This window comes from Lingula anatina, chromosome 10, assembly GCF_051362555.1.
Source record: "Lingula anatina isolate TDL-2025a chromosome 10, LinAna3.0, whole genome shotgun sequence".
NCBI classification, from domain to species: domain Eukaryota; kingdom Metazoa; phylum Brachiopoda; class Lingulata; order Lingulida; family Lingulidae; genus Lingula; species Lingula anatina.
Window position 1 is genome coordinate 13806165 of NC_141776.1, and position 26908 is coordinate 13833072.

General features: G+C 38.4%; 4 protein-coding genes and 1 long non-coding RNA gene across 6 annotated transcripts in view; 2 read left to right on the forward strand and 3 right to left on the reverse strand.

Annotated features, from left to right (window-relative positions):
- The first annotated feature begins 35 nt into the window (after nt 1-35).
- On the forward strand, nt 36-18114 carry LOC106168953 (von Willebrand factor D and EGF domain-containing protein-like). Of its 2 annotated transcripts, XM_086996722.1 has the most exons (23): nt 36-1662; nt 2204-2437; nt 3266-3442; nt 3709-3850; nt 4206-4332; nt 5118-5213; nt 6033-6174; nt 6768-6973; nt 8993-9069; nt 9343-9406; nt 9897-10109; nt 10559-10764; nt 11035-11182; nt 11499-11622; nt 12943-13106; nt 13584-13692; nt 13839-13874; nt 14392-14548; nt 14933-15044; nt 15900-15999; nt 16768-16898; nt 17187-17295; nt 17739-18114. In XM_086996722.1, the coding sequence occupies exons 1-23, from the start codon at nt 1629-1631 to the stop codon at nt 17741-17743; spliced, it is 2913 nt and encodes a 970-aa protein (XP_086852848.1). In that variant the 5' UTR covers nt 36-1628; the 3' UTR covers nt 17744-18114. The 2 variants fall into 2 exon arrangements, with proteins under 2 accessions (XP_086852848.1, XP_086852849.1); XM_086996723.1 differs by lacking the exon at nt 13839-13874 and having other exon boundaries at nt 17739-18113.
- On the reverse strand, nt 3917-6929 carry LOC147759636 (uncharacterized). The gene is made up of 3 exons (XR_015331300.1): nt 6760-6929; nt 5053-6158; nt 3917-3932 (listed from the first exon to the last, which is right to left on the reverse strand). It is a non-coding gene; the product is annotated as an uncharacterized LOC147759636 (long non-coding RNA).
- A 26-nt stretch (nt 18115-18140) lies between the features above and the next one.
- On the reverse strand, nt 18141-19678 carry LOC106168989 (retinoschisin). Its single transcript, XM_024074572.2, has 3 exons — nt 19315-19678; nt 18761-19074; nt 18141-18556 (listed from the first exon to the last, which is right to left on the reverse strand). Exons 1-3 carry the CDS (start codon nt 19628-19630, stop codon nt 18419-18421), a joined length of 768 nt encoding a protein of 255 aa, XP_023930340.2. The 5' UTR covers nt 19631-19678; the 3' UTR covers nt 18141-18418.
- Nucleotides 19679-23533: 3855 nt separating this feature from the next.
- LOC106168925 (uncharacterized) lies at nt 23534-26481 on the reverse strand. Its single transcript, XM_013548187.2, has 5 exons — nt 26447-26481; nt 25994-26154; nt 25152-25219; nt 24575-24797; nt 23534-24345 (listed from the first exon to the last, which is right to left on the reverse strand). The coding sequence occupies exons 1-5, from the start codon at nt 26451-26453 to the stop codon at nt 24259-24261; spliced, it is 546 nt and encodes a 181-aa protein (XP_013403641.2). The 5' UTR covers nt 26454-26481; the 3' UTR covers nt 23534-24258.
- The window catches only part of LOC106168898 (uncharacterized), a 51985-nt gene continuing 51429 nt past the window's right edge, over nt 26353-26908 (forward strand). The window contains exon 1 of the mRNA XM_086997156.1: nt 26353-26833. The gene's annotated coding sequence lies outside the window, so the exon portion shown is untranslated. The remainder of the gene's footprint in view (nt 26834-26908) is intronic.

Genomic DNA, 26908 nt, shown 5'->3' on the forward strand with positions numbered 1-26908 from the left:
CTATAGGACTTTTTCGTAAGCTTGTTGCGCAATCCCCGCGGGAAATCTATTCAGTGTCTAATCGGGAATTGAGCGGCAGGCTTTTTAGCGGGTCCCCATATATGATCCGTGGATCTGTTGGTCCGCTTATATGAATGTAACTGATACTAAACAAAATATGAAAAGATAGAATTAAAAAAGTAAATGGGGAAAAAGAAAGATAAACGTAACTAAAGCAAATACAAGCTTATTCTTATGCTGGTAAGATTGCTGAGAATCTTCAATCTTTATAATCATAGTACAAAAATTATATAATAAGATGCATTAGAAAAAACGAATATACATGCACTGCTAGGCCTACTCACTCATTTAGAACATGTTTTTAGTGTCAGAAAAAGATGGAAAAGGTCGGAGTCAGTAAACGTTTATGTTTTGGCTATGATTCAGGTATGAGCAATTTAAATAGTACTTTTGATGATTTTAGTTGAAGACAAGTCTCTTAGAGATTGCCTTATAAGGAAATGTTACATGGTGGTTTGCAAGATGAGAATGGAAAATTCCTTGTTATCATGTACAGACAACGAAAAGAACATAATTACACACGTGATCAATACTGAGAATTAGAATACTTGTGAAATTGTATGAAAAGGACAATCGGTGAATAAACGTTCGAGAGCTCCGGACCGTTGTCGTTATTCCTCACTATAACACTATTGTCGTTGCGATGCAGTGTTGAAGAAAGATAACGCTGTGATCATGATTATCTTATTGTACTTACAGGTCTAGTGTACAATGACACATCATCGCGCCCCTGATTAATAAACATGTCAGTCCCATACTAACAACAAGTCGGTCTATAAATATAGTCCCAATCAAAGTTACGTACGTATCCATTACAGAGGTCAAGAAGCCTGTGGGAAAATTGTCATCTGGTTGTAACGGAGCCAAAATTAGCCCATACTTATGTAATTTAGTCATGTCAACTGATATAGTCCTATACTAATATTATTTTGAGAAGTGACCTACAGGGCTTCTATATAACCAGTGAAGATAGTCCATTTCCGTAATGGCCGTATTTCACACATACCACGAACCCCACGAATGGCCATGAATTGACAAATTTCAGGATTCGTGGTTGAATCGTAATCAGTTCGTGAAGTTCTTAACAGATTCGTATATAATCGTAGTCAGTTCTTGCACTTCTCGACCAACAGGAATCAGTGGCAAAAAACTTTGATGCCCCTATTTCACACAGACCACGAATCCCACGAATCGCCAGGAATTGAAAATTTCAGGATTCGTGGTTGAATCATAATCAGTTCGTTAAGTTCTTAACAGATTCGTATACAATCGTAGTAAGTTCTTGCAATTAGTAAGTTCTTGATCAATCGGGAATTCGTGACAACATTTTGAGCTGTTCAAAATTTTGCCCGCGAACTCCCGATTCCTAAAATCGTAATGAAAAACATCCAGTCAAATCAGTTATAAAACTTTTTTTAAATAAAAGTTTTTAATTCTTTTTTAAAGTTGTCCCCAAACACTCGTTTTTCGCGCCTGGTGCCCCCTATGGGGCAGCCTCATTCTGTAAATCGTTTAAGTTGACACCACACCATGTAGTAGACAGATAGGCAGAAGCCACTGTCCCCAAGATGGTGGCATTGATCTTCCTCGCCTTGATCACAGGTAACCTCTTCCATCGCTTAATTCATCTAAGTATAAAAGTATTACTATGTTTCAGTTAGATATCAACATCCAAAGTAAAGCTTTAAGTGTATGTTAATTAGATAATTACACCCAAAACTGTTGGTGCTGTTATTTTGATAGGTATTATCTTATAGTCTTGTCAAAGTGTGAAGCAGCTCTACTTTCATGCAACTATAACTGAGTTTCTCTTTTGGCTTGTTTATTTATTTATATACCTGTTTGACTTTGTGTTCATCTGTGTGTGGGCTTGTTTCTTTGTTTGAAAGTGGGTTTACATAGAGAAAAAACAGAGGGCAGACAAAATTGTTTTTATGTGTAAATGAATCGTGAGACTCCAGATATATACAATGTACATGTATATCGAGAAAAAGGGATAATGTAGTGTGTGTGTGTGTGTGTGTGTGTGTGTGTGTGTGTGGTTGGTTGGTTGGTTGGTTGGTTGGTTGGTTGGGGCATAGACCCACGCCCTATTCTTGGCCTTGAAAAAATTAAAAAACTTCCTTTTATGACGTCACCGTAGGTCTGATGGCCGCCGACCCCGATCCGTGCACCAATTATGTCACCCTGGACGACGACAGACGCATGGCGCACAATGCTGTTAAAAACGACAGTTGTATCTTTAACGACCATCAACTGAAGACCTTGTGGTACCGGATGGTGAGCACCACAGACAATAAGTTGGTGTCACTGCGCATGTACCAGCAGTGCCCGAGGACACAAGGCTGTGGAACTGACCGACCTGTATGGCTTAAAGGTTTGGACGTTCATTGTACAGTGTATAAAAAAATCCTAAAAATTCTAATCTTAAAAGAGTGACCATGCTTCGCCCTTGTAAGTAGCTTTAGAGATTGCATTATGTGAATATTCTAAGAGTTCTGGCTTTCTGTTTACTATTATTTCTAACATGTAATAAAACTACTAGTGGAAAAGAACAAAGACCGCAAACCTCCGCCAAGACAAACAATTACCATTAATCGATTACCACAAAAATTTGATCACTTGTTCCTTGACCCATGTCTGACCTATCTTTTAAAATTATATTTGATCAAAATCAGTCCATAACTTTGTGCATATTGCTGCTAATAGACACAAGAACGGAGCTGAAAACAACATCCTTGGTGAGGGTAATAAACTAGAGCAGTGATTCTATGGTGTTTGAATAATTCTGCTCTCTGAAGCCGATGTAACGCAACAGAGAGTCCCCCTTGATAGAGAGTCCGCTTCCCATTTGTTTTCACAGGTAAGCCTCGCTGTAGATTTTGACCCACTTAGGTGAGGCTAACCCTAACCATTTTAACTAAACAGAGGGCGGATTGTCTGTTACACGGACCCTCAGTTTCGTTACACCGGCCCTCTATAAACCCTTAACCGACATTAGGCCTTCCTGCCATGAACTAATCAGGTATTAAGAAAATTACAAGTAGGAGATATTCATTTTAATTCTAAAATATATATTTGTTTACTTTATAACTCTCTCTCTCTCTCTCTCTCTCTCTCTATATATATATATATATATATATATATAATCATCGTGTCTATCTATCTATCTATCTATCAGTACATATATGTATATTGCTTTCAGGGACACATCCTACCGTGGCGGATGGAATAGTTTCGAGAAAGGCGTGCGTCCCAAATTTTACAGAGGAATATAAGCCATGTTGCAGACGGGAAATAGATATTAGAGTGAAGAATTGTGGAGCTTATTTTGTGTACCAGCTCAATAAAACACACATTTGTGAGGAAGTATATTGTTCAGGTAGTCTCCTCTAATAATCTTCTTCAAAACGTAACTGAAAAACATCCACCCTGCACTTGTTTTGCAGCGTCTGTTTCAGACAGAGAACGCTGTCTATTAAAAGAGAGAAGTCCATCGTCTCCCTTACAGTGCCGAAGGTCTCGATTTCCTTCACACAACACAAAATTTCCATATCCCTCCTCTCTCTCTCTCTCTCTCTCTCTCTCTCACACACACACACACACACACACTTATGCTATGTATTTTGTTTTCTCCTCTTCCTATAGCCAAGTACCCGTCACTGCTAAGACGTCCAAAGTTGAGGGGCCCAAAGATCCTCAAAACAGCACAAGGGGTGGAGGAGTTTCGGTTTGGGTGCCACATCCCGTACCCTGCACACGACGCCGATGTCTTTTTTATGGTGAGATGGTACGTACCAGTGGCGGATTTGGGGGGGGAGGGGGGGGGGGTCACGGGTCCCCCCCCCCCCCCCCCCCCCCGCCTTCGATTTCTGAAAAAAAAAAAACAACCATGATACACTCTTGAAATTAGAATTTTGACTTGCTGAATTATAGTTATAAGCCGTACCATATGGCACCGTTTGCCATCTAAAATACCAAAAAATTTTCGGACCCTTCAGAAATGTCCATATTGCATTTGCAAACGCTTACAGTAAACATTGTGCCTTGAAATACAACTACCGCTTACAGAAACACAATCTTGCGCAATGGTGCTTTTGTACTTAATGCTACAACAAGCAGCTGACAAGTGATTTCTCTTTTAGGTTGTTTGACGGCAAGCCGTCCCCCGTGGCCCCGATGTCCCAAATCTATTACGTGAATGGAACCTCCCGTGTCCACTATATGAAGGACATCCACATGCTCCCAGCCGCCTACCACATGAATAAACATGTAAGTTTTTTTTATTTTGTCTTTTTTCTTCCGTTTTTTTCCTTTATAAATATAACCGCATTGGTTGTCTTAAGTTAAGGGTGCCCTAAAATCTGTTAAATTCAGATGTACAGGTAGTCTTTTTCAAAACAGTAATAAGCCAAATTGATAAAACATCATCCTGTCCTTGTCTGGTTAAGCTTTTTTTAATCATCTATCAAAATATCTGAAGGCTCTATTGGGGGATAGGTTAATTCATCATCTGTGTTAAATTTCATGGGCACATTTGTGACCGCATCCAAATTTACACATCGTATAATACAGGGTACCCCCCCCCCTCCAAAAAAAAAAAACATTAAAAAAAAATTAATTGTTACAATGGTCCATCAAATTTCAAGAAAAGTGCTGAACGTTTACTTCAGTATGTGTATGATAATTATCCAAAGTTTTAGTTTATACTGCCCTTTCATCAAAAAATGCTGGTGGCATTATCAGCAAGAAGTACTTTCATTTTTATTTATTCAAAACTCCAAGGGTTGTCATTCCTAAAAAAAACGTACTCCCACTTCAAATAATCCTGGATCCGCCCCGGAGCACGACGTGTAAATTTGAATGCACGCTATGACGACGAAAGTCAAGCTATGTTGGTACTCGGTATAAATGTTATTTCAAGTGTACATGTAGTGTGTAAAAAAGACACAAATCTATGCTAGAATTATCAACCTTCGACACTCAACGTACCTAGATCCTTATTGATTTTATCCCCCTGTCTGTTTTAAAGTATACGTGGCCTCTGTTATCAATAGGTGAGCTGCAGTGTCCAGCCATTCTTCTATCCACAATGGAGCAATCCCCATGGCGGTAAACTTTGGGAAAGCAACTCATATTTTGCAGGTATTCAGGTGAGATGCGTCACTTTTAAAAACTATGTCGATATATTCCACTGTGGCCTAAAAGGCTATTTTTAAACTTTCTTCTTACATAACAATATGGCAAACCACGACCAAATTCTCTATGATACGTACTTTAAACTTAAAGGGATGATAACTCTTCGTATGGTATCTATATTTCACAATAAAAACATTGTGAAGAACTCATTGAAATATAATATTCATGTATTCTGCTGTACCACAAAAACGGCAGTTATAGGTATTTTTCTGATATCTTTTTAGAAAAAAAGCAGGGACTAACTTTGAATGCAAAAATGGATTCATTAACCATTGCTAAGTATGGGAAACGTGTTGTTTACTCCAGTAAAATTCATTTTTTGGCCAAAACGAAGAGTTATTATCCCTTTAATTACAGGATTTTTGATGAATCGCAAATGTTGAAGATAACCATTCGCAGAGTGCTGTTCGACTCGGGTAAACTCTATTCTGCGACGTATGTCTGTAAGGAGTTTGACGTTTTAACAATATTTCTTTGTAAAGCGGAAAAAGAAATCTGGACAACCCCAGTTCGGCTTAAGTGTTTAAGTTTTAAGTTATTACAAACAAGACCTTTTAGTTTCTCAATGGTACACTAGGCAGCTTAGATTCTGAGCAAATTAACTTAATTTGCAATGGAACTCAATCCAGGAATGATAATTTGTGAGGTGGGATCCAGTTTCCATCTTAACTTGAAGAATATCGTCAATTGTGATCAGTTCTTCATGGAGTTTGCAGTCAGGCTGACATCAAATGGAACTGAAACCATTTACCAACCGGTACATTTTGCTTCAGTTCAACCCACCTGTGGTACGAGTGGAAGAGAAGATGCAGGCGGTCAAGGTGAAGGTCATCTCAACAATACCTGTGCTATGCAAGATCCCCAATGCGGACCCTTCCAAGTGTGTGGTTGATTTTAACCTGGATTTAGGAGAAGGTAATATTGCAGCAAATTCGTTGCCAATTTGCAGCAGTCCTGATATTTTGCTAATGGACGTTGCTTTTTATATAAAACTGGAAAAATCAGGATGAAATATGAAATGCTACTTATTTATAAGAGATCTCGGGTCTTGTTTGACAGGACAAAGGTGCCTTCGAACTTTGGTATGAAAAGCTTTTCCCGTAAATCAATATAAATAAAGTGCCCCATACGGTAAGAAATTTTTACCGTATTGGCCGTATAACTGATTACGTCATCAAACTGCGTGTCAGAGTCAACAAAGCTGACGCGTGATGGCCTAACGCTCTTCGACAAAACGTTTTCAATTTTGGACTTGTGAGCATCAGTTTTAAATAAAATAAATAAATGTATATTAATTAGAAAATGAGTAAGTGATAATTTTGAAAAAGAATAAAGTTTCTTTATCCTTATATACAAGTTATCATGATTGGTACTATTTAATAGTCTTGTGCAGATTGATCATTCTAGGCATACCCTGTACTGTGTCGTTTCACAAAGAATATCAAATATGCTTATCGCAAAAACTACTCGTTGGTGGTATCATGTTAACGCACAATTTACCTGTTCAGGTAACGAAGTAGTTGCGGAAGAGTGCTCACTACAGTTGACGCGAGCACACTGGAGAGACAGAAGAAAACGAGCAACCGTCTCCACTAAACTGCTGTCTGTCAGGGACTTTGTAAGCGACGGAACGAAGAATGTCTCCGCAGTATTCCAAAAGCTTTCTGCCGTTCAGGCACCTCTGTTCCACCAGTTACAGCCGCCGGACATAAGGGTAATGGGTTGGTGAACTAGCACCAGGTGTGATAGGAATGGTAGTCCGCTAGGAACAGTGGTCCGTTCCCAGTTACTTTGTACAGGTGACATTTGTCCCATATACTAACCTCAATATACCCCTACTAACCCTAACCTCTACTAATCATATGGGACCCCGGAATTCCATGACTAGGACTACCATTCCTGTCAAACTGGTTTCACAAAGCTCGAAATTTCGCCTCAACCTTTTACATGGACCTATTTTATATATAGTGCAAGATAAATTCATAAGTTCACTTAGATGAAGCAACCCTTGGCCGGAAACATTGACAATATCGTGAAAAAATGCTGTAAGCAAAGTGTTTTATTTTTTAATTAAAATTGAACTTCTGTAAATTTTTATTGGTGATATTAAATTTAAACTTTAGGCTTCAAGTTGAAAAAACAATATTTTGTGAAACAGTTGATTTAAACTTCTCTAGCAAATAGTGATTTTGTCAACGGAAGGAATTACTTTTAGGGATGACAGTAGCACTTGCGTAGGTATGTCGTATACATTTATTGTTTATCGATCGTTCTTAAAAGACTTTTAACATTTTCACAAAATGGCATTTATATAGTCGGTTATCCGATTTTAGCAATCCAAGCGTGGCCCAGAGTATAGACTTTTGTGAAAAGGGTCAACTGTCATTTTAATGTTTAGGGAATTTTGTCTGATGTAATTGGAATTGGCTAAATGGCGTTAAATGGAATATGTAGTGCAGAGGTTTCAAAGGTACATTTTTAGAAAAATGTATCTCCTACAATCTACATAAACGCAATGCGTATGAGCAGTAAATGAATAATCAAAAACAAATGCTGTTAATGCAACTGATAAAATGCCAGTTTATTTCTTGTCCAAAGTCCAAACCATAATTTTTTTTTTTATGATATCAACACAAAACAACGCGCAAATTAATTGAAACATAAACTCAATTTCAACGAAATGTCATTTTAACTGAAACAAACAGGCTCGTTTAATTTTAGAGTAAAAGATCCAGTTCTTTCTAAGACGGTCGAACGTCTAGCAGCCACGTAAGTCAGCTCTCACGGCAATAAAGGTGTGCCATTTTATTGGCCAAAAACTGACAAAACGTGCTTTGATATGAGGCACCAAACCATGCCTAACGATGGTATTGCGGTCCGAGTTTCTGGAAAATAACTATAAAATAATGGGTATTTATTAATTGGCACAGATTATGATCTTGTATTCGAAAGCTGTGTTCTCCAAAAGAACGGATATTTGTTATCCAGCCATTCAAAATATTGACCGATGACATATGTAGATGACAATAACGAGGACCGATGACGATTTTTTTTACCAAAAAGAGAAAAGAAACATTCTATTAATCATACAACAAACAATATGGCGGACTAAATCGAGCTTATGATGCTTTCTCGAAGGGCGTTGATATTCAGGTTTTAATCTAGGAGGCAATATTCTGGCTCAGTATGCTGTTTTGCAGGAAAAGATATTAACCGATACTAAATTCGGCTTAAGTGCTTTTGTGAAGAATTTTATCATATTTAATGAATTATTATTATTATTATTATTATTACCTACAGTTTAAAAAGAACGTAAGTTATTTCAACGGCACTTTAGGAACGCTTACCTTATCTTTACCGTCCTGGCCTTGATAGGTCATCCATTTAGACCCTGAAACGCTGTACTGCAGCTTGTATTCAGTTAATTTAATTAGGCTTTTATCACTTATTTTCCGAGGTTCTGTCTGACAAGTTTCCATTATTTTATTGTCTATAAGGGGTTATATGGCGATTTTATAAAACTCGTTAAAATACTTACCGATCCAAAAGTTTTTATTTGTTTTTAATTTATTATTATTAGTAGTAATAGTAGTATTTACGGTGGACAAGTACCTTGTTCTTGTTTCGTTTTCTGCAATTTTTATCATTAAACAAGGCGATTAACCAATCAAGGAGGGGGACGTGGCACGCTCTCTATGTTCCTTTAAAACTTGTTCTTTCCAATGTGTTTTAGGTCGAGAGTAGCAGCGATGCCACAGCTATGTGCAGCTGTACCGGAGACCCACACTGCACCCCATTCGATCGGAAAGAGTAAGAACTTGCATATCCACTAGATCATTGAACAAAAAAGTTATTCGGTGTTATTCATGTAGATTTTTTCATTGGCTTTAGCGATATTTAATTGCAAGGGATAAGAATATGATTTGAATAAAATTGTCGCCATATTGGGATACGCTCCAAAAAGGGAGCAAGGCGAAGTTCCTGAGAAAAATTATTTAAAAGGAAAATACTCGGACGCTCAAAGCATATTTGTGGGTATTTCATGTTTGTTCCTGTTTCCATCCAACCAATTTTTTATTTCAGAACCTTCCATATGTACAGTGTTGGCGAGTTTGTACTGGCTAAGAGCACGTCCCGACCATTCGAGGTAAGAGGGTGAAAATCCTAATGTTCTATCATTCCACGGGTAATCTGGTTACTGTTTGGATAGCTCTCTTATTTTAGTTGTATAGGAGCTACTTTTCTGCGCAAGAATTGTATTTTTTTTACCTACTGAATACATACAATACAGTACATATACAACGTGTTCCCGTGTGGCTTTGCCTCAGTTTTCGGTCTTACATGCTAATGGTAACCTTGTCGCAGGTAAGGCCTCATAGCGCTGTATTTTAAACTCCCGTCCTTATGAATATCCAAACCATGGTGGATTAAACTGTGAGACAGCAGCCAGTGATGCAGGTTCCTAGTGGTTTGTACAGCTAATTAAGTCCCGTCCACCAGTAGATTTTTGCTCACTTACGTCACACTATTCCTTACCTGTATGAATTTAATAGAAGGCGAACCTTTGGCTACTTATTTTAATAAAACACCGAAAGTGGATATGTGCAAGTTTCAGTGCTAAATCTAAATGTTGTCAGGTTCACATGCGCACCTGGAAATGTAATTCTCGCGGGGCGAGCTGTATCTGCGGCGTGGCTGCACGCGAAGGCAATGACGTCATCTTGATTGACGGATGTCACAGTGTTGGACTAAAGATGAAGCAAATGCGAGTAACAACTCACGTGAAGTCCAACAGTCAATTGGCGGCAGGGACGCGTATAAAGCGTAACAAAGATGGCAGAATCATTGAGGTGAGCATTACATGACTATCAACAAAAGAAATAAATACTCAGATAACACTTATAGGTTTTTTGACTAAAGAAACCACGTAGGCCTATTTCTAATTCTTTCGAAAACATGCCATAAATGGTGATCAAAAAAATTTTGAAATGAATTTAAAAATGAATTTATTTCTTTATTTTTGGTAGAGAGATACAGTTTAGGGAGAAGGACTTATTGGATATTAACTGGTTTTTAGTGTTGATTGCCGTCTTTCAGAGTGCAACCAATGGCCATACTTTGCTTTAACAGTCCGTCGATTTATGAACTTTTGTATTATAGGCCTAACATCTTACACCAAGAAACTGGTTTGTGAAATTAACGTTCTAAAAAGACCACCATGTGTCTCGTCCTTCCTTTATTTCTGAGCACAGTTTTATTTGAAATGTTGATTTCTTTATTTATTGACATCTTTTTCCAGGTATTTTTCACTTCGGGTGCATATCTGAAGGTATTATCTAACCGGCGTAGTCTTGGTGTTTACCTGACGGTGCCCAGTGACGACTTTGAAAATACCGCCGGTATCTGTGGGGTGTTCAACGGAAACGGTTCAGATGATCTTACGGGATCCGACGGCGTTAAACACCGCTTTGAGAGAATTCCTTATGTTTTCACGGAGAGTTGGAGGTAGGTGCTACCCTCTACCAGGGACACAGATTGATTTTTCACTAGATATTAAGAGATATGTCTCTGGTTAAATAGATGGTACATCGCGCGCTTTCTGCCCTAAGTCGTTTTCCTCGTCCGGTGTCGCCGTTTCCATTTAAACTGTATTACTTGTTTTAAAAAAGAAAAAAATTATTTTGACATTTTGAAAGGTTTTAAATGACGGTTTATACTTCTTCTGGGATATAAATCTTTGAATGAAAGTCTACTTTCTTTGAAAACATCATCAAGGATTCAGAAAGGCCACAGCCTGTTTGACCAACTGCCTCCCCCAGAACCCTCCGCTAGTACAAATAATCCTGCCTTTTGTCAGTGCAACAGAAGAACAGGAAACATTGATTGCCGCCCTGAGAACAGACAACGTAATCCTGTCAGAAAGGTAATTTTAAGAAAATAAAGTTGATAAGGAATTGAAGTTTCTTCAGTCAATGACTATATCCCTTTAGGTATTTAACAAGAACATGTATATTACCTCATTACTGGAAGATTGTGACCTGCCTTAATAGAAAAATAAATCAGATACTGGTGAAACTGCAGACGAGGCAAGTGCTGTACCTTCCAAAGCTTAGCCACATTCTTGCTTTCCCACTAATTTGTAATGATAATCGTTAATGGTGGCTGTTTTTTTTTTTTTTTTTTTTTTTTTTTTTTTTTTTTTTTTTTTAAATTCAAATAAGTACTTTTGATCTACGCAGATTAACAGGAACAAGGACATCACAGACGAGGTGAACCGGAAATCGCGTCTGCGCAGGTCTACAACATTTACTGACACAGACACTGACTCTGACATGACGTATAATTACGATTATGGGGACCTAAGTAAGTGATCTTATAGGCCTACTTATTTTGACCAACATTTTTACTATTTATTTTCAAATTTTCATTTCTTCATTTATATTAGCTTCATGATGTAGAAAGTCTTTGTATAGCAGTTACAACATATATATAAAGCCTCGGAATAATTCCAAATTGATAATGAGGCGATTAACACATAGCTGAAACTACCACAGGATAGGGCCTACAGCTGTGGGAGGCAAATCATTCGAAGATGTGCTGTCATTCTGTATACTTTCCCGTATGTCGATCTTATTTCTTCTGGTTTTGTACCATAATGAAACGGGTGACTAACATACATGTAGCAGTTCTTGCCGGTTTTAACCACGCAAACTTTAACAGACACATTTACCAACACACGCTCCTAACAATACTACCACATCAGTTACGCACGGGCGTAACTGATACACGATGCACGAATACAAAGGCTACACCCCTTTACATCTCTTTGTTATTACTACCCCGCACTGTAACGATGTAGGGAAGTAACGGTGGAGGGGAGTAACGATGTGGGGAGGTAACGGAAGAGGGGAGTAAGGATGCCGGGAGGTAACGGTGGAGGGGAGTAACGAGGTGGGGAAGTAACGGTGGAGGGGAGTAAGGATGTGGGGAGGTAACGGTAGAGGGGAGTAAGGATGTGGGGAAGTAACGGTAGAGGGGAGTAAGGATGTGGGGAAGTAACGGAAGAGGGGAGTAAGGATGTGGGGAAGTAACGGAAGAGGGGAGTAAGGATGTGGGGAAGTAACGGTAGAGGGGAGTAAGGATGTGGGGAAGTAACGGAAGAGGGGAGTAAGGATGTGGGGAAGTAACGGTAGAGGGGAGTAAGGATGTGGGGAAGTAACAGAAGAGGGGAGTAACGCTGCGGGGAAGTAACGGTGGAGGGGAGTAAGGATGCGGGCAGGTAACGGTATAGGGAAATATTGATGTGGAGAAGTAACGGTGGAAGGGAGTAAGGATGCGGGCAGGTAACGGTATAGGGAAATACTGATGTGGAGAACTAACGGTGGAGAGGTGGGAGGATGCGGGAAGGTAACGATGCGAGAGATTCCGGGGCGCACCGATAGCTGGAAATATCATATTTTTTTCTGGAGGGAGTAACGATACAGGGATGTGACTATGCGTGCTGTTATCGATGTGGGGGCATTACGAAACAGGAATTTCAAGAGGTGGCCCCAGTTTTAAAAAATCGTGTCTGTGATGACCGTACTGGAGATGTATAACAAAAATTCCACTAATTAGACCTAATTTGTGCATGTGCCCAAGACAATTTAAAACAACGATCGAGTCATTTTTACCTTTGCCTAGATGCTACGGCTGTGAATGTCAAGTGGTCGAGTTCAGCCCAGATGAAGGCTGCCATAAAATTGTGTACTAATGCTGCTAAGGCTTCCAGTGCCTTCACGCCTTGTGAGAAGTCGGGCTTAGTGAACGTGCAGGAAATAGTAGACGGTTGCGTCGATGACATGAAGGTATGAATAAAATGGAAGGCAATCGGTGAGAATGCCGGCCAATTGCATGGAGCATAAATGCATATTCTGTACGCAGAATGATTAAATGAGGGTTATGGTATTTTCTATTTTCTATCCTGTATAAATGTATATGTATTGGTATTTTGAAGGCCAATTTTTCACCCAAACAAAACCGATTTCTGAATAATGGCACAGTGTATTGGACTTTGTAATGCCAAAATATATATCTGTACCTTGTATAAAAAGTGATAGGGAGCGGTTAAAATGTATCACTACGAAAATCAGAAGACTCAAAACGTCATATATCGCACAGTACAGGGTATGTACGAAAACACGACCACTTTAGTTACAGTGCATGAATATTCTGAAAACCCTCGGTATAATTCAGTGGTAATTCCCCCTACCTGATTAAGTGTGATTAAGAATGTCGATTGTTACTGGCGCCTTTGGCTCACTGACGTCATACCTGTATTTCAGATCACCAATGGGGACAAAACCTACTTAGACTCTGTAGTCAGTACCTTTGACACCATTTGCCAGGAGGAGATTTTGAAGGACCCAAAATACTACACAGCACAACCAGATGGTATGTTTTTTTTTTTTTTTTTACACTTTTTTGTTCCGTTTATCATATTAAAAATATGTTTCACTGGAAATCCATGTTTGTGACAATCGCCTACCTATAAAATATGAAACTTGGTTGAGAAATCATGCATATTCCCTTTGTTCCAGAAGCGAGTGATCCAACGGTGACCTGGGGAACTACAGGTTGGCCTTCATTCAGTGCAACTTAAAATCAGGGCACATATGCGGGGAATTTGAACTTAAAAGTATCCGAAACCGTAGGCCTATGATAGGATTGATTGATATGATTGATAGTATCAATCATAGCACTAGTTATGCATATGTCACAGTCGTCGATGTTAGCTTTCCGTGTCAAATTGATAATAATAATGAATAATTTATAGAAAGAGGTTTTGCATCGACGTTGCCTCCGTTCAGATGCTTTGTATCGACGTCACTTCTTGGCAGATGCTTTGCATCTACGTCACTCTCTGTCAGAGGCTTTGCATTGACGTCACTCCCATCACTTCCTGGAGTCGGTAGCAACCGCCGTGACCTGCAGTTGAAAGCAGCAGCGTAGCGAACTTTTGGTTTTCAACCAGAAATTTCACTTTTTAATTTCACACACACACACACAAAAAAAAAAAAAAAAAAAAAAAAAAAACTAAATCCGAGTTTAAATACACTTTGTCTAAAAACGAGACGTACTTTTGTATTTCAGGTACAATGGGAATACCATTGTTCATATCAAATATGTGCTCCACTCCATGTAAAAACGGGACTTGTGTCAACGGCGCCTGCGTATGTGACAAGAACTGGGTCGGCGATGACTGCTCTGTGGACACGACAAAACCGCCGATAGCGTTTGGTTTGACAAGGTGACGTATATAAGGGACTAAAACCATTAGACAGAAATGGGCGTTGCTGTTACGTCGTCAACTCGAATGAGCAAATTTGCTTTGATGTATTTATGATGTGATAACATTATCTTATAATAGCACTCTGTTTATTTTGGCATTCCCTTAACGGACAGGGTAAAAAAAATAAGTTATCGAACCCCTTTAAATTTTCTAGCGAATGGGAACTTTATGCGATCAAAATAAATTTACATTTCTATCCCCAGTAATGGAATATCAAGAAAGTTGCACCGCCGGGTTTTTTTTTTTTTTTTTTTTTTTTTTTTTTTTTTTTTTTAACTGTTATATTAAAACTAAATTATGAGATGCTAAATATAATAATGATAAGAATATCGAACCTTTCAGATCGGATGCCTGTGATATTCGAACGCGTCCGTGTCGTCTAGTCTTCCTTGTCATGGAGAATGTAGCAGATACGCCGGGTCTTTGGTGTCGAGTGAAGGAAAGAGTAAATTTGGTGCGTCTGGGTCTGTACCCATTGATACGCTTTTTGAAGCTCAATGACTAGATGTTGATTTCTTTTATTTGCTGGAGAGTCTGCTCAAGACCGAAACGGTTTGCCTCGGGATTGAAGGCTTTAACCATACCAACTTTTATATCTGACGTTGTATTCGCCCTTGGAATGCATAGTTTAGATCTCTGTTCAAAGAAATCTTCATATATTTATCCATATATAAGCAAATAAGATAACAACCTCCGCCAAGGAAGGATTTTTTTCGACGTTGGTTTGTCTGTCTCTATGCGTCAGCAACATCTCGGAACATGTTATAGGTGGATTTTGATGAGTTTTTCAGAAAATGTTAAGATAGTTAGCAACTATAAGATATTATTTTTTTTTTTGGAGTGGGGAGAGGGGTCAGATCATTCTCTATTTACCACACATGTCAGGGGCGGATGCAGAGCTATTTACTGACAGTCTTCCAAATTATCTTTGTTGATTCATCCTCCAATTTTGACCGTCTTCCAACAGAAAGAAATAGATACCTGTCAATGTTAACTTGAAAATCTGACCGTCTTCCGGAAGACCCAGAAGATGGCCTAAATCCGCCCCTGCATGTAACAGATAAATGTGTGGATTTGTTTTTCAGGACCAGGTGTAATAGAACTGACAAATTTTTGTTACTGACACCAGCTTATATGCTATGGTTAAAGCAAGCTTTCAGTGGATTTCATGTATCTTTTTAAACTAAAAATATAATATTAAAATAGTCACATCGTTATATTCATAGGGAATTCGCCATACGTGACCATCGTTTTTGCTATATAATAATAATAATAATAATAATAATAAAATGTTTTAAACTGTTTTTAGGGTCCTTTCGGCGGTGTCCTTAGAATGTTTAGGACCAAAGGACACTTCCAGAGCTATGCAGAGGTATCCTGTGAGATTCCAGAATCTCCCGTACACAAAGGTCAGTTCAATCACTTTAAACAATCCCTGGTGTCAACATTTTCACTGCCATACTGCAAATGTTTCTCAGCTTTGTGTCGAAACAGTAGTTTGCTTTGTGTTTGAAAATTACACCCCATTTCCATAGATTTTTAGATCGATCTATCCCTATGGGGAGTCTCACTATATTACTCTCAGCTTGGCCGTCTTAAGCGTCTGTCCCTCCTACTAAAAGCTGTAAGGGGGTAATTAACTATGGTGCCCGCTCGGCTGACTGCAATTTAGCGTGAACCCCCAGGGAGTTAGGTCGATCTAAAACTTAATCTTTAGATCGATCTAAATCTCTGGGAAAGCACCCTTAGACCTACTAAACTTGTTAAACATAAACCAGCACAAGCATGCGTTAACGTACCGTCGACGTTAATAAAACCTGGCTTCCATACTGTTATATATGTTACATGCGTAGTTACATATAGGTCTATAGGTACTTCTGGGTCCCTCCAATTTAAATATGAGTTGAGTATGAGTATTTTAGGCAAGGAAATACATATTACCTCACCCTTTTATTTATTTAGTCATTTAACAACTTCGGACAAACTGAATATATTTATCAAGGCATGTCCTAACTAGATGCAGTGGAAAATTTCATGTACACAGGCGTAAAATGTTTTACCACGGGCTTTAAAGAAATTGACTGAAGAAATCACCACTGTGGATTGAACTGTTGTCTTTCTTGTCTCGTTTTTGAGAATTTTTTCCCTCTTTTGATCTTTGAAAATATTTTGAGTAGGATTGAAGACCTCTTCTACCTACCAGATATCGGTCTCCAGTGACGGCACCACGTGGAGCAGTGACGTCACGTTTGTTGTCTATGACTCACTGTGTCAGATATGTGGTGCTGATGGGACATGCACACTGAAGGTAAGCCGTTTCCACTCTTTTGCACTCCATACTGCAGGTATGAGACCCTGCTTAACCCTGCTTATCCCACGTTTTTGAACCAATATCAATACATAAATGTATGGACCCTCCAGCCCCAAGGTGTCATAAACATAGATTGTGGCAGTGCCACAGTTGTGTGAATTTGGTTTAAATTTATCTTAAAAATACTTTTTAAATATAAATCTTTTTAAAATTTTGCCATGAACTATTTTTGACAGTAAGACTCTTACTAAGAGGTATTGAATGACATTTTAATGGATTTTTCAGTCCCGGACCTGCAGTATAAATGGCAAGTGTTACGCTGCCGGGGAACACAATCCTGTCAATAGAGGGAGTATGTGTATACCCTCCCTGACAGCCTCCGATTGGTCATCAAGTAAGACACATGCTCTGTAACCCCCCCCCCCCCCCCTTTTACACTGGATGGCGTCTTTTCTGCGTCCTTTGTGACACCATTAAACTGGCATCGCCGTAGTTGTAGAAAAGAGACACAAGCTTTGGTTGCAGAAATAGGAGGTCAATGATTGGCCAGTTTTCGGCACGTAAAGTATTTTTTACTCTCAAAGGCGGCCGTATTACGGGACGCAGAAAGGACGCAGTCCTGGGTAAAGGGGGCTTAATGAACACATGTACGAACACTGGCACTCCATAAAATTAATTGTTTGTTGGTTTTACATTATGATTATACATGAATATCCTCTCTATTTTTGATAAAAGTTTAGAATTGAGTAATAGTAAAAAGAGGAATACGAGTATTATTAAACTTGCAATAAGACAAAAATGTTTTAAACATGATTGAATGTGACATATCTATTCCAGCTTAAACTACCGTGATGTTCGCACGCGAAATTCAACGGCAACCAATAACAAGGGGAAAATACAAACGTGTGACAAGAACTCACTTAGAGAAACAATTTCAATTATTGAAATAGCTTTGGTTTGCGTCTTATATAAAACAGTATGGTTATTAAATGCTCCGCATGCAGCTTTTAAAGGTCGTCAACACAACTTGTGTGCCTTAATGAAGGAGGTCCTTCATTGAAGGTGTAATGAACAATGAACTTTGATGGCTGGAGAAAAGCCACTGATTGTCTGAAATATCTAATGTTGTCTTAAATGAGTAGAATTATTGATGAGATTAAAATTTGCATTCAACCCCCCTTTTTTTGCATATTTGGTTCATGCTTCACTTCTGTTTAAAATGAATAAATTCACGATGCAGTCTAAATATATATTGTCTGTTGTTTTCTAATGCAAGAAACAGGTTATATAAACTAAACAAATATTTTGAATTTTCATAGATAGATGCTTCAATTGCTGCTGAATAAGAAAGTATATTAAATGTCCAAACTTTTCATTTTGCACAATTTCAATTCGAAATGATAAATTTCTTTTAAACAGGAAATACTAAGTCAATTTTAATGAAATGACATTTTCCAATGAAACAAATAATCAGAGTTCTTTAATTTTGAACCCCCAAAAAAAACCTGGATGAGTGGTTAGCAACCAAGTATGTCAGCTCTCATGGCAATGTGGGCGTACCATTTCATTGGCAGGATGCGGACAAAGCGTGCTTGGATATGAGGCACTAGATCATGCCTAACGATGGTATTACGGTCCGAGTTGCCAGAAAAGTGCTGAAATAGTGGGCAACAGACATTTAAAATACATGAAATAAGAATCTCCTGTAAACAATTGTAATATCATTTCGGACGCTTAATTGCTGAGCATTAATCTGAACCGTTACGCCACAATATATCGCCCCATTGTTTAACATTATAATAAATTCTCAAAAATACACAAAATCGTTTACTTCCCTCAATTAAGGAACGCTTCAATACCTTATCTTTTCCGTCCCCATCTTGATAGGTAGTCCATGTAGACCCAGAAACGCTGTACTGCAGTTTGTATTCAGTTACCCAATTGTTGTGATCGGCACGCCCCCTAGTCAAGACGGCGGTAATAACCCTTATTGTGCCCAGGTCAAATTGAATCCATTGGTTTTGATCCCTAATTTGCGCAGCCGCTGGTACCCATGCTCGGGTGGAATTCAGATTGATCTCGTATTGTGACCAATGAGATGAATGGACGCTGGACGCTGTTATGGCTTTATTTGGGATAGGGTCGCTTCCGAACACAAGACGACGGTTGCACGCTGCAAGGTGAGAATGTGTTTGAATATATACGTAGCTAGAGACTTATCCCTATGGAGGAAAGCTGAGATTATTGAAAATTCAATCTTCACATACGAAACCTATACTGTATATGTTTTGCAGAAGGACTGCCTTTCTAAACACACCATAGTGAACATCAAAATCTTTCGGTTTAAGTCTTAATTTAAAAAAATCAATAAAATTGTATTTCCACTACAGTTCTACATGTTTTATTATCTTACCCGGTTGACACTTGTTGCTCAAATCCACCAGGTCATAGTATATCTCCATGGCCGCTCTTGACAACATCACATAGGTCAAGTCCCTTTTAATCAACTTAAGATTTGACTCCAGCGAAAGAACCTCGTCGGGGCAATAGAGAGCAATCTGCTTGAGTAACGCGTGATTCAGAGAGCGAATTTCGTACAATTTTCCGCGAGCCAGTGCCTGGCGGTAATTGTTGCGCAAATAGCCTTTCGGGACAGCCGACCATGCAAAGTTAGCACAGGCGAGGAAAGTGAGAAAGAACAAAAACGGGACACAGCAGAACGCCTTCATGACTCCCTCTTGGTATTAGGTAGAAGGCAAGTCAAGGGAACTTACAATCTGCCTGCCTGTTGCGGTGAATTATTATTAATATATACCATCAGCATGTTTTTCTTAAAAGATAATAATCTGTATTTCCTTACAACTGCGTGGCCTGTCAACTTTTTTTTTTCGTGGCTTTGTGTAAAACTAGAATCTCTGATAGAATAAAAGATCAAGTTCTAGGCATTTGTATGGAAACGAAATTCAACTATACAAAGATTAGATTATATACTAGCACTGGTACATTTTATATACACCGCGAGACATTAGGGATACATCCGTGCATCATTTCAACCTCTTTCGACTGCTGAAATCTTTCAAGGAGATGAAAAAAATTGAATAAGAAAGCCCTTGCAGTATTTTGTAATTAAATTGATCATAACTTGTATTAATGATGTGTTAATAACTCATGTTATTGTTTTAATGCTGAACCCTTCGAGAATAGTCAAGGCAGAAACGGAAAAATATAGAATAAAGTTGAAAATACTGAAGCTTACAGGTAAGACTGAAAGATAAATATGAAAAGGAATGCACATGCCTACGAATTGCCCGATATTATTTCAACAGCATATTTATTTTTGTGTGATCAGGGGCAAATATTATGACTGACCGATTGTCATTTTTTGTTGATACATGAAACCCTCCCCCAAGATTACTGCCACACTCCTTAATGACTTCTCTTATGATAATTGTTTCATATTGTCCAACTCAGCAACTGAACAATTGACAACACTTGTTAACACCAAGGAGTTATAACTCCTTGTTAACACACATATCTCGTCTCCGTTAAATGATTAAGTTTCTTCGAAACTGTGTAGGATCTATGGTTGCATGTTGGAGGTATCATATGATCGATTCTACAATGATTAGATCTGAAAAGTTAGTGTCTGGTTTAGGAGTGTGAACAATGTAAATAAGATAAACCTTCAAAACAACACCTCGGCATTCAGCGTTGCCATATATCTTACCATTATTCAATTTTGTAACATTTTGCACGCCGTAGGTTCTTATCCACATTAGTACTGCATGTTAAACGACGAGCGTTCCCAGTCCACATTGTATTACTTGTTATTGTTAAACGACAAGCCTTTCCGGGTCCGCAGCTTGAGTGAAATGCTCTTTGTGTGTGTGTGTGTGTGGGGGGGGGGGGGGGTGGGGGGGGGGAGGGGGGGGGAGAGGGGGGGGACGTCTGTCTGATGGAGATGGTGAAAAGAAAAGACTTATATAAATATCTCCATACAAAACATCCCCAGAAATGCACTGCATGACGTCACGCCTAGCCCACTGCGCATGCGTGCATTTTTAATGAGTTGCTAGATTGCCATAGGAAAATGAATGAGTTCGCGATTCGTGGGTAATTCGTGAGAATTGACAAACTAACGGCCTGATGCCGATAGACAGCAACGCTGTGCTTTGCTTCAAGCAACTCCTGACCAAATATCGCTAGGGTTTTTAAAAAAATTCTGTTGTACACACGTACTAAGAAGTTTGCCGTATATTGCCTAGACTACCCTCAGCAAAACGCAAATATTTTCAGTTATAGTGATTTTAGACGGTAGATTCACTCAGAAACAAAGGGAAATTAATTCGTTGCCGATAGCACCAGCTGATAGCAGTAACATACAGAGTCTGATTAAAAAAATTCATGGCAATTGAAGATTTTTTACCACTGTACAATGGAGTCCAAAAAGAGCACTTGGCACAAATGTAAAACTGCCCAGTGCAAGGCCAAGAATTCAATCCGTATTTTCAATCATATTATCAGATTCTACATAAATTGACTGACCATATCACTACTCAGTATTTAACTAATCTCTTAATCCAAAATTCCTATCATCATTAAATAATTATGCAAAATTCTTCTTTCAGATTGCTATCTATTTAAATTTTTAATGCTGCAACTGTTCCAAAATAATCTTGTAGTGAAGGAAAAATGCAAATAAGAAGTGGAAGACCAATTTTACCCACAGTGTTCAATTATTTGAATATAAAAAGAATAAGATCACGATTTAACAAATTAAAATAATCTTTCATGAAATCTTTCATGAATAACATATTAAACAAAAATGAAAGTTATAAATCAGTGGTAGGCCTAATGGCTTATTCTGGAATATATGACCTCTGTACATCATCAGTACCTGACTTGGTACAGTATAGTTACTACTTGGATACAGAGTTAGATTTAATAATGTAACAATAAGAACAATATATATTATAATAATAAACTTCCCGCACTTATCAGACGCTTGTTACCATGAACTAACACTACTTGACAATGGGCTGAGTACTTATCACAGAGTCTGTGTGCGATGCCATTCTTGTGCTGTGATTGGTTAGTTGAGTCACGTGAAGCCCTACTGTTGCGCCCTCGCGTATCGCGTAAATGCTGCACATTTCTGGTCATGATATTTTATATAATATTGCCCCTCGACCCTCTCTCCTCTGCATTATATATGACCATTTTGACAAATAACGTGTGCCAGGCGCCCGTAGAAAGAAAGAACCGAGTGTTAATCTAAGGCTGCATTCCCACAGATCTGTATCGACCTAACTCTCTGGGGGTTCACGCTAAATTGCTGTCAGCCGAGCGCACAAGGTAGTTAATTACCCCCTTACAGCTTTAAGTAGGCGGGACAGACATTTAAGCCGGCTAAGCTAACAGTAATCTAGTGAGACTCCCCACGGGGATAGATTGATCTTAAAGCAGTGGGAATGCAGTCTAATATACAGGGTGCAAACGTTTACTTGGTGAAGAATACTGCATGATGTTGATTCAAGGAATAGATAGAGCGGTACGTTTATGTTGCAAAAGGAAATAACTAAGGAATAAATAAATAATGGAAATACTGGGAAATTTTTCGAGGTATATCCTATCCAAATTTTTTGACAAATTTATATTGTACAAACCCGTTATATAGTTCCAAGTTTTCTATTTTTCACTAAATTTCACTCGCAACGGTAACCAGTACCTCCAATTACTGATTAAAGTGGAATTGTCGAAACGCCCAGGATAATATTCTGTGATTAATTTAGCTCCATAGAGCATCGAGGGCAGTTTTAATTTTAAAAAATGATATCCACAACAGGAGATAAATTTTGTGGAAAGTTGGCGCTCCCTCCGCCAACTCTTTCCTCGAAATGTTGTAAAAGGAGCTGCGAGCATGCAAGAGATAAGATGAATTCAACATGAGTTGTTCATTTCTAGATCCTGGACGTGTAGGTTGTTGAATGTATCCAACTTATCTTTTTCATCGACACCCTGCGTTTCAGAGACAGCTAGAAACTAACCTATCCTACCAATTAGCTATTACAGTTGTACAAGTTTATTTTTCTGTGATCAGGAATGTTTTGACATTTTGTGAGAAGTATATATCTACTGTAGCATTTTTATCAGTATATGTATGTGTACATTGTCGGTGAATTGTGGATGTTATTTGAATCCTGGTCCTCATTCGTTTGTATTTTAGGATTTTCAGGCGCTTTTAACGAAACGACACGGGCATGTTGGTTAATATCTCAGAAGGTTAGGGTGCTTTACTACTACCTTCTCGCAGATCGATTTTCACTAGACTGATATTTCTGTAGCTAAATTCAAGGTATGATTCTCTGCTATGGAGAAAAATGCACATGATTAATGTATAGCCCTTACACTCACTTGCGGCTATGGTAGGTTGTGGATCGGTGAAAGGGTAACTATTTTTGAGCCCAATTTGGACTCAGTCCGAGTGTGGACTGTCCTGCAGCCGGCTTGTCAGATTGTATTTTTAAAACTGAGATCTGGAAAATTCCAATAATTAGGCAAAGATCTGCAGTAGTTTGCAAGTAAACATGGGATACCATTTACATGCTGAAAATAACACTTAATGTATAATATAACGTTACTCTTGTGTATTTATTTTCCTTTAAATATCCGTTCATGCGCCCGACGTTCAATAGGGAGTCAAAAACATATCACCTGATAAATTAACTATGGTAGAAATGAAATAAAATTACATACCCCAATCTTTATTTCATTGTCGCGCTGTTATAAACATGCTTTCATTTCAGAGAAGACTGAAGATACAAAACAAATAGTTCCACATGCACTGACTCGCACTCTGTACCACAATACAGGTACATAAGTTTATATCCATACGCAGACTCATAGCATGTGGAATATTGCAGACTGGATTTCATATTCGATTTTGACCTAGACATGTTGCACTATGTGTTACACATTTAGCACCCTGAGTATGGGAGTTTACTTGAAAGTAATCCTAAATATCAGCATAAACACTGGCAGTTTGATCCAACTCTGTGGGGACTCTTGCTGAGTGCAATCAGGCTAACTGAATAGCATGCCTCCTCTTGTTTCCAACGTTATCATATAATCACCAATTTTTTTTGTATTCGACTTAACGCCAAGGGGAGGTGTGTCATTCAGTTAAGCTGATTGCACTCAGCGGTTCCCCAAAATGTTGAATTGATCCATGTAGACCAATGGTGTCTACGAGAAAGGGGTCATAATGATGCATTTTGGTCCCACTTCCATATTATATTCTGAACATGCTGTGTGACCAGTATTACATATGAACACAGACTCAGACTATAGTCTCTCATCAGCTTCCTGATAGTAGAGTTCTCATTAACTCCTCTAGCTCCTCAATTTCTTGTTTTATCTGAGGCTCGGTTTTAATCTTTTCTTCCTGAAGAGAAAGAAAAAAGAGTAGATATTATTTAGACCAAACAGTATAGCTGTAGGATGTGGTGGTAGCAGAAAACTGCTGTAGGAAATATTTCTGTATTAAAAAAAAAAAAAAAAAAAAAAAGAGAAAGAAGAAGTTGAAGCTACAGTTTACCAATGTTTGTGCTATGCACATTAATGACAGAACATAAAATCAATGTTCATCATACCCTCGAGAGAAAGTAAGTTACCTGATTGTCCTGTATTGTTTCTCCTTTGGCCTTCTTTGCCTTCAGCTGTTCAATTTGATCCAATTTTTTGTGTAATGTTTTAAGTCTCTTCTCTGCAGGAGTCAGAGTTGAACAAGTCTGGGAGTCACTGGTGCCATCTGTGGCTTTGGTAACAGCTTGCTGATTGGATGGTAAAGGAAGACTGTTGACAATCTTCTGGTATTCATCCTCTGGTATATCTGTCCTGGAATGGCGATTATCACGGTGGCAAAAAGTCAGAGAAATTGCAACTTATGAAGACTCTATTGTACCTCAATGTTTTTCATGATACTACTCCTGGGCTGAGGTCCTTTTCACAACAAGGGAAATATTTTAGCAATACAATTGATAACAGAAAACTGTGAGAGACTGACAACTTAAAACCATGGCCTTTGTGTAAGAAAGTCACCTAAATAAGGCAGCTGCATCCACACCTGACAGGACCAATTAACTACCCTTATTTCTGGAGAAGTTGTAAAAAGTGTAACACACAGTGTGAAAAGGACAATAGTAAAACCTCAGGCCCACATCTACATATCACATCCCTTCAAATCCTCACCTTATCCCTGCTGCCAGGTCACTCAATATCCACAACTGTTCTCTCAATTTTCCAGCCTCCGCATGATCCTACCAGGACATAAAAATATTAGTGTGTCACAAGAATGACAGTGAGATTAAAATTAAAAATAAAACTACGAAAAAACTAAGTATACAGCATATGGAAATCACAGAAAATAGCAACTTATAAAAATATAAAATGCATCCCTTTAAAGGGCTGCAATTAAAAATATTAGCAAGGGAGTAGCAGTTCTTTTAATGATCAGTTTAACTGCTTATTTTTTTTATACTTCAATCTCATTGTTAAGGAGTTGGGGCTGAAAAGTGGATCACTCAATTTGCATTTCAAGCTACCAGTACTGCTGATCACTACTACTGGTACAGGCCCGTAGCCAGGGGGGCTTATTAAAACGAGCTCTTTGTCCGTGTAAAAGTGGGCGTAATGCTTTGTTCTACTACCACCCTTTTTGCTGGGAAAAGGTCCACTCTGGGTAAAATTTGATCTATGTACTTGAGGATTTTATGGTAAAAGGTCCACTTTTTCAGAAAACAAACCCCCCCTCTGAAATTGCTGGCTACGGGCCTGAGGTAATATAAAAGGAAGGCAACATTAAAACTGATCCCGCAGTGTCCAAAACCAAGTCAGCAAAATTATGTAAGTTTGTTATATTCACTGGTCATTTTCTTTCCATTTATTAATTTATTTATCCCCCTCCCTTTTTTTGGGGGGGTGGGGGGGGAGCAAAATTCTTTTACACTATAGTGCATGTAAGACCAGTACATGTATCAGTATGGCAGTACTTGTAAGCTAAAAGATTTTTGGCTAAACTCATTACAGCATACCTTGTTTATCTTTGCTGTTTCTAGCTGTTGTTTAAGCAGAGGTATGAGGTCTGCTGGTGTGACCCCTGGAGACGCGTCTGGAACACCTGACCCCGAGGACCCTAAAGTTTTCTTGTTGTGACGTTTCTTGTTCTTTTTCGCCGATTTGGACTGGGGTGCATCTGTGAATTTTAATTTCAACAAAATACATTTTGATCAATAAGGTAAAGCAAACTAATAAATAAAAAGATAATCAGCCGTCATCATGTAACAAGTGCAGGTATACACGTAAGTTGACAAGAAATTATCATTTAAAACGATCTCTTTGTCCATGTAAAAGTGGGCGTAATGCTTTGTTCTACTACTTCATGCCTCTATTACACGGTGCGTTTCGTGGAACTAGTTCATTCTGATGTTTTCTTTTATATCAACACCTATGAGAACACAAGATAACTTTTTGTTTGATAGTCCTACCTGCCATAATCACTACAACTTGGAAATAACTGCGTTTCGATACTAAACAACAAGATAAGCCAAGCCAATTCTTTTATTCTGTTGGACAATTTACCATCCATATTCTTATACACATAGAAAATAGATATAACGCTGTTAACATATTTATTCTACATAACCTTTGAATACATTAAAATGGTTTTTTAAAAGAAATATTTATCCACCAAAGTTGAGATATTACTGATCACTCTTCGGTTACATCGATACAGTTCTGTTTTCATTATTGCGTTAAAGCTCCGTACCACGTGAAAATGTTTTTGTAAAGCGTTAAATTCCAGGTTTACAGGGAGAATGTGAAACTGAGAAACTGGTAGTGATAGGACAACTGTGAGCTGAACCTGCCCAAAGGTAAAATATTTCCATGACCTTCGATGTACATGAGAAAGCGGTGTTCATTTACGCATCATTATTAATATTTGCTGG